This window comes from Fistularia commersonii, chromosome 22 (assembly GCF_037954325.1).
Source record: "Fistularia commersonii isolate RoL2024-O1a breed Wild chromosome 22, RoL_Fcom_v1.0, whole genome shotgun sequence".
Lineage (NCBI taxonomy): Eukaryota > Metazoa > Chordata > Actinopteri > Syngnathiformes > Fistulariidae > Fistularia > Fistularia commersonii.
In genome coordinates this window covers 8,161,972-8,171,950 of record NC_141305.1, presented here as the reverse complement: position 1 = coordinate 8,171,950, position 9,979 = coordinate 8,161,972, and the positions used below count along the sequence as shown (strand labels likewise).

General features: G+C 40.0%; 1 protein-coding gene across 1 annotated transcript in view; it reads right to left on the bottom strand.

The window, feature by feature from the left end:
- Positions 1-959: 959 nt before the first annotated feature.
- stxbp1b (syntaxin binding protein 1b) overlaps positions 960-9,979 on the bottom strand; it is a 28,077-nt gene continuing 19,057 nt past the window's right edge. Inside the window, exons 10-20 of the mRNA XM_086169914.1 lie at positions 9,386-9,493; positions 9,187-9,247; positions 8,074-8,139; positions 7,916-7,996; positions 7,530-7,668; positions 7,281-7,390; positions 5,573-5,674; positions 4,520-4,605; positions 4,237-4,391; positions 3,087-3,210; positions 960-1,944 (exon numbers count right to left, since the gene is read on the bottom strand). Of these exons, the coding sequence (XP_086026040.1) occupies positions 3,101-3,210; positions 4,237-4,391; positions 4,520-4,605; positions 5,573-5,674; positions 7,281-7,390; positions 7,530-7,668; positions 7,916-7,996; positions 8,074-8,139; positions 9,187-9,247; positions 9,386-9,493 (1,018 nt within the window). The 3' untranslated portion in view covers positions 960-1,944; positions 3,087-3,100. The remainder of the gene's footprint in view (positions 1,945-3,086; positions 3,211-4,236; positions 4,392-4,519; positions 4,606-5,572; positions 5,675-7,280; positions 7,391-7,529; positions 7,669-7,915; positions 7,997-8,073; positions 8,140-9,186; positions 9,248-9,385; positions 9,494-9,979) is intronic.

The following is a 9,979-nucleotide window of genomic DNA, read 5'->3' as shown; positions in this document are numbered from 1 at the left end:
CGAGGTGTGACACTCAAAAAATAAATTGAATAGATATATATATTATCACCCGCTGGTTTCCATGGTATTAACATGACTCAGCCTGTTCTGCATTGTTTGCATGACATAAATGGAAATTGCCCCCAGATCTCGGTCAGTTAGTCCCCTAGAGTAATATAGTTGGTTTTTGTGGTCCTTCATAGATAAAGAAGCTAATTTAATGCTACGATGAAAAAAAAAAAAAAGTTGCCATTTCCATGTCTATGCTTCAAAGCTCTGTGTGTGGAAACACTCTTCTGCTGTTCACTTCTGGCAGCTTCGCCACACACTGCATGTCAAAGGCTCTCTCAAGTGGCGTCACGATGAACTGCAATCATTACAATCATGTGCATTGGTGCTGCTGCATGCCAGTTTTCTATCTTTGCTCAAAAATCCGGGTGTGTTAAAACTCCCGTCTTCCCTGCGCTTGGGTCTCGATGTTTATCCGCTCAAACCCAGCGTTTTTTCTCTATGTCCCGATAATAGGTAGATCCTGACTGCCTCCATCTGTCCCTTGATGGACTATCTATGCGACGCCTTTGACACTTGACCTTATTTACGAAAGAAGATGCTGCGGGACTTTGGGAAAACCAGATTCCGACTCCTCGCTCTGCATTGTTGCTATCCTTCAGTGCACAAACACCCTGCGCTGCATACTCCCTATACAGAAAGATCCCGATTGCCTCCATCAATCCCAATATCTCTCCAATTCCCGACACCCTGTGCTATGTGGCTGATGTCCTACCAGCTCCCGACTCCCGTGGGACACTTCATGAAATTCAGCCGCTCTGTTTTGTGGGTCCTATGAATACGCATGACAGGTTTGTAAGCTAATATTAAACCAGCCTATGCAAACATCTGATAAAAAAGATAACACGAGAGCCGGAGCCACAACACGCAATCTAAACATCAGCCAGACACTGTGACCTTTGCAGATGGTGAAAAAAAATCCAAACAAATGGCTTGCAAATGTTTAATTCAAAAGGAAACGCACTCAAATCTTTCTTTACAACTCAAGATACACACATTGTGATTACATTATGGCTACAATAAATGCGCAGAAAAAAATCAGTAGATGTTTGAAGCTTCAGACTACAGTGGTGCAGAAACATGTATGACATTGTTTTAGTTTAACACGCAGAGCAAAAGACTTGGATATGAGCACAGAATTGTGATAATATAGTGGTCCGTCTTCACACAGTGAATTACTAGTTACAGAGAAGCACAGCACAACAATAAGAGCTAAAAACCTGGTCACACACACACACACACAGAGGAGCAAAGACAACTGAAATTCTACGAGGGGAAGAAAAAACAAACACTGCTGAATATTGAGGTAAAAAGCAAGGAGAAAATCCAAATAAACTGCATATGTATGTTTGACATTTTTCAAATGTTAGATCAACAAATATTACTGAATGTAGCGTCAGCCTGACCTTCTCTAAGTGTTTTCAGAGTCAGACTCATCACCTAGTTTGTATATTAGGGTATGGACGTCGCTTCATCGCTCAAAGTAGAACAAAAAAGTTTATTGACGTGTTGCTAAGAGAGAGGCAAATTTCCATTTTAGTGTGTTATAACGTGTTGGAGTGACTATTCCAATAACCACCCGAAAGACCGCAATCTCACCTGAACATCGAAACTAATATAGAAACAAACACACAATACAGTCAACGCTCAACACAAACTCAATTTGTTCCAATAAATCTTTGATACACTTTTCACAGTGACTTGAAACAGAGATTTCTGGGTGATCTGTTCGCAACATCGGGTCTGCGTTTGATGCGGTCCGCGGGGTGGAAGGGAGATGAGTGTTATGAGGGCGGTGGGAGGGACGTCTCAGAGCATCTTAGATGGTCTTCTCTTCCTTCTCCAAGTCTTTAAGAGCTCTCAGAAAGCAAGAGGGGCTGAAGATTTCACTTGATCCTGTAGGAAAATACGAATGAAAAAGCTTGGACGGAAGTGCAAGTGGGCATTTTGGAAGTTCATAAGGTTTACTCCTTTTTGTTATTTTTACTAATAATTTCCTGTGATTACCACAAATTAAACAATATTGAAAAATATTGGAATAAAAAAAATATTGGAAAAAATGTTAATATTAAATATTAAAACCTAAAAAATATTGGAATTTTTTTTACACTTTTTTTTTTTTTATCGAAAAATATTACAGAATCAGTTGTGTCGTGTTTTCTTCTGAGGCAGGGCAGGTTTTCATGCCGTAAACACTAGTATCATGACACCACTGTTGAAAAATACTTAAGTGCTAAATAAACTTTGGCATGAAGCAATAATAAGCGAAATCCTCCCAGACCTCAAAAGGAAAAAACTGTCCATTTTGTAAACTGCGAGGAAATGTCTCAAATCATTAACTACCACATCCTGATCTAGGTACTGAGAGAATTTTTGATGAAAAAGAAAATGGTGATTCAATTGAAAAAAAAAATGTGATTTCCGTTTTGTTACAAGCCAGGAAACTCTTCGGGCTTTTAGTAATGGCTCACTAGCGAGACATCTAAAGTGAAATTGTTTTTGAGTGACCGAGGGAAGGTTGCAGTGATCGGTCTTAAGGGCGTGGCTGCACTTCTGTTGTAAATTGTTTTCGACGCAGGGAAATAGGAAACGAATAGAACACACAATGTTGTGACATGATGAGGATGTGAACCACAAGGATGGTCTTTAGGTGTACTCTTAGAAAGGGAAAACAAATCTCCAACAGACAAAACAGAAAGACGAATCAGTATCAAAACTATGTTTGGTAAAGGTTCTAGAAATTGCATTACCAGTAATGTAGTCTTGTTGTGTAAATCTAACTAAATATTCCTGTTGCCTGAAGTAAACCCGAGTAATGATGTTCCCTGAACGGTCATTGGTTTGAAAGCAATAGATAGTAACCGATTTTTACATCTACCAAACGCTGAAATATTCTTTAAGATCTGTGTAAAATCTCGGGGGACGAGGGCTGATGGCTCTTCTGAAAGAATGAAAACGCTTCACAACTATAAAAATGAGTCACTTGTTGACAAGTAGGAAAGCGGACCCACAAATTTCATCAAGGCTGATATAGTTACTTTAATGCATCCTTTTATTCGGCAGGCTTGTCCTCTGTTCCCTCTGGTGGTGCATTGGGGTCCAGGAAGTCTGGATGCTGTAGCTCCTTTAGGTATTTAGGCGGGGTGAGAATGTGTGTTGCACCTGGAGACGATAGAGGCCTGAAAACTCAATTGTTTGGTCATTTCTGGAGCTTTGGAGAAAGATAATAAAGTAAACAGTGATCCTATTAGACTGCAAAAAAATCGAAAGAAAAAAAGTTTGTCTGGAGATCAGGAGTCAATTTAAGGCATCATGAGATTCAGGGTTCATAAATGAGATTTCTGAGCAAAAAATGCTAACAAAGTCTAAAATATCACGTTTTGAGGTATATGTACAACAGGATGTATTGCAATAACAGGAAACAGAAAATTCTTCATCTTTAACTTTACTGTTCTTCCTCAGAGTACTCTGAATAAAAACTTTATCTCAACATTATACATTTAGACATATTTGTGGTCCAGTTACCAGTCTTAACCCTTGTAAGTCTTCTCGCATCTTCTTGATGCCACTAGATAGTAAGACATAACTTGGACCCCATGTGATCTCTATTGTTGATAGGTACACGCTATGGGCTTATTGATCCTCTACGTATACACAAAAATAGATCTGTATGTTTTAAACCTTTTTGAATATCACCACATTCATACTTCCACGTGTCCTTTGTGTTGGAAGGGTTCCGGTCAGGTGTTGAGAACTTTGACAAAGCCGTTTCTCCTTCGCCACCGTCCCATTTACCCTAAGTACCTGGACAATTTCCTATTTTGCCCCTCTATCCCAATATGCTGAAAAAGTTCAGCTCTTTTTCAAACTTTTGCCCAATCTGAGATTCAACTCAATACTGCATCCAACTGGTATTCAGTGGTACTGCTCAGTTGGTCCGTATTCAATTAAACATCCAAAAGATGGACCAAAATTGGCACAAAATGAACACAGGGTATGCACTGTTTCTATACGTTTATCCTGCGTGGAGCAGAAATGAGCTTTATATGTTACATTAAAATCATCCAAGACTATCAAACAGAGGATCTGATGATGTATTTCAACAAATAGCAGAGAAACTGCTCTACTTTTACAGAATTGGAGGGGGCTATTTGACTCAAATTGACCCCTGGACATAAGTGAACTCACCAATGAGGGCCTCCCATTTGCCGTTGGCCTGGGTGACCTCATACACACAGCGCATCTCACTATAGGTCATCCCTCCGATGATAAAGACGAAGATCCTCGGCCCCGTCTTCATCTCGGTGGGGCCTCGGTTTTTGTGCCAGTTGCCGTAGCGAGCGCTGTTGGGTGAAAATATTGTTTCGAATGAATACAAGTTTAGAATGCTTCCATATATATTATTTCTGATTCGATTGAGCAATTTTTTTATGATTGCAAGTTCTGCTTTGAACAAATAATGAGTGCTTACCTTGATGGAGCGCTGGCCTTGGCGGATACTTGCCGCTGAGAAATGTATGGATACTGTTTAGGGTCCAGTTTGTCCTCGATAGCATCCTGCAGAGCAGAGGGATACGCTTAAAACACTCTTTTAGACGATTTCAGTCTTAGAGGTTGGCTTATCAGAACAGTAGCTTGATAGGGTGATAAACACAACAAGCAGGTCAAATATTGATGAATCCGATTTTGCGGTTAATCGACCGAATACTACATCAGTTCGTCCTTTCTTGCAAACCTTCCTCATCCTTATGTTTCACATGTCTGTCGGTCTTTGTTACACCAATGCCAAATTTTAATTGTCATTCCTTTATGGCTTTTACCTCAGAAGCTGAGGGGTTTTACCACTCTAAGCATGTCTGCAGTGCCAGAGGCGCAAAAGCCTTAATCCTGACCTTGCTGCACTATTGATGACGGAAGTGCCACAAACTTCTCCTCTAAGACAAGTATTTCAGGCACTGATGCATCCCTTCCTGGGAGTCCCCAGGTGAGGCCACTGTCATCTCTGGGGTCACCAGCAACAGAAACTGTGTTGCTGACCACCTCAGCTGCCTGTGTCTCCAGATCGCCCGACTCAGACCGGTTCTCTCGTGCCGGATTCACCGACAACACAATCCTCGTAATGCTACATTTCTGCTTTGGGTACTCATCTAATTTCGTGTTTTCAGGTGTTATTACTGTTGGGTTCGATTCGAGCAAATTCTTTCAAAAATATTGAAATGCTAGCACCCGGGTCAATAGATACAAACTGTTTAATGGATTGGAAAATACTTTTCTAAAGGTCAATCAAAAAGATTTTCGGCCTTATCCTACTAGTCCAAATACCCCTCCCTAAGGAGCATAAAGTACTTAATTCCCCTCAGATACTGTTGAGCACATCTAAATTGCAATTTAAGCTTTTTGACCTCATGTCTAAATCACCCTCATTTTACTGTGGCTACAGCCTGGGACTTTTAGATGTGAACCAGAGGTCACAATGACAGATATAACAAAACATGGACATTGCAGTAGCACTAAAACTGAGTACCTCTATGAGATCCTTGACAAGAGGAGTCCATCTGGAAAGCTGGTAGGTTTGCTCACTGATTCTTTCCTTACGATCAGGTTTCTTGGCTTTCTTGACAGTCCCCTAAAGAGAACCCATACATACCGTATCATTTATCATTTGTCTTACTTTCCTAAACAAATCATTTCCCCTCTGGAGTATCTTTTTTTAACTGTGATGCTCCCTTTATTAATTTTTCCCTGCTTGCGGAATGCCCCAAGATTCTGTTTGTTATAAGGCTTTATATATCAATAATGTCAAAGATGACTTATTAATACTTAAAAGTGATTGATAGTTTGGCAATCAACAACTGCTGCATGAAGAGATATAATTAGATTGTAACAATTTATATATACATTAGGGCTGCCACAATAGCATGCTGAATCTAGACTAATCAAATTGATTTGCATGATTAAAAGAAATTTAAAAAAATCAAATGCACAAAGACTCAAAATCCTACAATTCCACTCATAGCCACTGATTGGTTGATTGATTGTGGCGCTCCAATGTGATCTGATGGAAGAACCTGCTCAATCAAGACGGACGACGCTTAACAACTTATCAATGGGATGCTTGAGTCCAAAAAATCCACAGAGGGGCAAAATTGACCAACATAGAGTAGTTTGAACATTCTGCAGGAAGGGGTTTTTGTTTCACTGTGTGTATATATATATATATATATTTGTGTATATGTATGTAATTTTCCCCCACAAAATGAAGCACAGTTTATAATTAATTGGTATTTATTGGGAATTGACAGCAGCCCTGTGATCAATTTGATGACCCTCATATTGATTGGAGGAATATCGTGATTATGAACATTTATTTCATCGTAAAGGTTTCCTCATGTAATAATTGTGGAGTCTTAATTGGGTAAATGTAAGTTTTCCTGTAATTGATTTTATTAGAAAGTCACCGTTAGTGAAAGGGGCTAAAAAAAAAAAAAAGCAAAATCTGCAGTGATTGAAATTAAACTTTCGATGCGATGCTGCGCCAAATGTATTCATCCATATAAACTAACAAGGATATGAGCTGCTAAACGGTCAGGGTGACTCTTTTAAAAGTAACTTCTGGCCACAAAAAAGCAGGTTTACGAGCAGTTCTACATCCACCTTAAAACCCTCCGCCTACAATTGCTTTTTTTATTACAACATTAGGTGAAGTAAAAAAGATAAAACTAACTGTCGTAAGGACAGCTGTGGTAAACACTTATGGACCCTTGGGGGGTCACATGTTATTCTCCATTGGCAATGAAGCTAAGCTAATGAGCAAACTCAAAAAGGGAGTACCCTCTCTTTTCCTGTTTGCTAGCTCATGAGCTGACTTAAGGATGTTAACAACTTTTATATCCAGCATTCCTTGTTCCTGCACTCCAAAAATCGACTATAAACTCGCCTTCTTTTCTTTCAGCACAACCTTGATGTCCGATGGCCTCAAACCCTTGCACTTTCCATTATTATCAATCGCAAAGTAATTATTTTCGTTCTCTGTGACTCTTTAGAATGATATGAAGAGCGAGAACAAATTGAACCAGCAATGGTAGGGGTAGTTATAGTTGAGTTAGAAGAGGCAACTATGCTAACAACTACATCTGCTCCACTAACTTTGACTCATTCAGAGCGCGAAGTGCATTTCCCGATGTCACACCCGAGTTAGACGCAGTTTCGGGTTCCCGGCCGCGACGTCTCACCTCAGAGACGATGGGTACACCCATGTGGGCCATGTTGGAAATGATGTCACTGTCTTCTGGTGGGATGTTGGCGTGCTGGAGCAGCTTACAGAGGTTCTCCTCGGTCACACCTGAGACACATCCGTAAAATATTGGGGTGCGTTCGGTATGCAGAAGAACGAGTCAAAAAGGGAACTGGGTACACATTAGTGGTAGGAAAAAAACAACATATCGCATTGTAAATGTGATAAACGTGATGGATAATCTCACCGTTCTTAAGGAAGATATAGAGCAAGATGATGCGGATCTTGTCAGACACACTGACGTTGGCATCCAGTAAAATAGGAACAATCAGCCTCATGGGATCCTTGATCTTCTCTCCCTCGGCGTCCGTGCCCATGGCCAGGTCCTTCAAGGAAGGAGGTCAGACAGGTTGTGCTTTATGTCATCGCAGCTTTTCATCAAGAGGCGGTGAGGGGATTTTAAGTGAGTGCTCAACTCCAAGTACAGTTGAACCAGCATCAATTTTGAAGTTGACACCGCTTGAATCTGTCAATCCAGTGCTAGAGACACAGATGAAAACCTTTCTCTTGTTCTGATAGTGCTGGAGCACAACAGACTCCCAGCTTATGGTGGCAAGGAGAGTTCCGGCGTACCTGTTCTACACGGCAGAGCTTGTCCACAGTGCCCTGGTAGCGGTTCATACAGTCTTCGGCCAGGTGGAGGTGGGTTGAATACTGCGGTCGGAGAAAATTATTTTTCATGTCCGCTTGCAAATGTAAATTGTGAATTTTGCCAGCATGCAAGGTCCTACCTTACTCAGCTCTTTTTGGTACTGAGGCATCTTTTTCAGCATCTGAGACAGTTCCTTCATTGTGGTCTAATGAAGAGGGGAAAGATACACTTAGCAATAGTAGTGATAAATGTATCAGACAGATTGGTTGGTTGGTTGGTTGGTTGGTTGGTGTTTATAAATCTCGAGGATTTTTGAGGATATTTACTTGTTATAACAACCTATTACATTCACACATTATATGAGGTAGCATAATCAGAGTAAACAGAGTGGCATTAGCACAAGAATAAATATATATACAATATTTGATGGATATTATATATCCAGAATGAGATGGAAATGTGTCTATATTGATTCAGATGGATATAATACTTATAGAAGCGGTGTATATAAATATATATATATATATATATATATATATATACACACATAATGAAATGGTTAGATTATGAACAAAAAACAATTTGAAATATATTTGTGAGTTATTATATTTTCATTTTAATGAAAAATAAGAAATGAAAAAATATATATATATTTTTCTGATAACTGATATAAATTCCAATGGCCTGCATCATTTATTTAAACTCTGTCTTCATTTTTTCACATAAAAAATTCAATCATTCTTGTCATACGATCTGTTTTTTTTTTCATACTTGTTTTGAGTGGTTGGAAACAAGGTGCGATGAAACCATATTTTATTAATGCGTTCAGCAGGTATGTGATCTTATCTTGGTTGTGTTTTACAGACTTTTCTGTAATACATAAAAAAGGCTGGTGGCTGTCATACATAATATCAATATTATGTGAAATGATTGGCCAACTACTTAGTTATAAACTATCTGCTCAGCTTTTATAACGTGATTTTCTGCTCAGGGAAACACTTATCCCATATATGTTGTTATTTCACATTAAAATGTTTTTATTTATAGTTCACTGAAATCCTTCCCCGAGAGGTTCATTTTTCAATTTGGACTCAAGCGACCTCAGCTGGTTACTTTATGGGTACATTCAATTGTAATATAGTAGTTTCTCTTTGGAAACCTACTTAGGAACACAGGAACACAGTTCTGTGTGAGCATGTGAATATTGATGAATATTTGGCACACAGTTAAAGAATATGAGCACGTCCCCTACCTTTTCTCCGGTGTTCATCTTTTTACTGGCCGAAAATTCTTTCAGCGAGCGAGTCACAGCCCTGAGCAGACACAGGCAGAGCCAATGAAGTTAAAAACTTTTCAAAGCAGACTGAGTAGGTTTTGTGCATGACTCAGTTTCAGGCGGACAAATTTTTCAGACTTGTTGGCTTACGTGTGTGTGTGTGTGTGCTACTCACGTTGACACCTCAGCGATGTGTTTGTGTCTCAGGGTCAGCCACAGGTCATCGTCCTCATCCAGCAAGACCTCTTTCATCCTGGTCTCGCCCATTCCGCTTGTTTCAAAGCTGGACCGCGGAGGATAAGATAGGAACAAAATCAAATTGGAATTCAGTGGACAGTGATTCAGTGGTTGGCAATTCGTCATCAAAGTATGAAAAGTCCCTGGTTCAGTTCTGACACTACATTACATTACATTACATTACAGTCATTGGCAGACGCTTTTAACCAAAGCGACTTAAAAGAGGTACAATTCAGTCACAGAAGATCCGAAGTACCAGTGATCAGAAGTCAGAAGTGCCCACTCAACCAAAGAGCCGTCTCAGAACAGTAAACATACATATACTCATCTTTTTTTTTTTTTTTTTTTTGGGGGGGGGGGGGGGGGGGGGGGGGTTGTGCGATTAGTAGGGTAGTGCTTGGTGAAGAGGTATGTTTTCAGCTCACGGCGAATGATGGGCAAAGATTCCCCTGATCTGACCTTTTTCGGGAGTTTGTTCCACCACTGAGGAGCCAAGACCGAGAAGAGCCAAGACCGAGAAGAGCCGAGACCG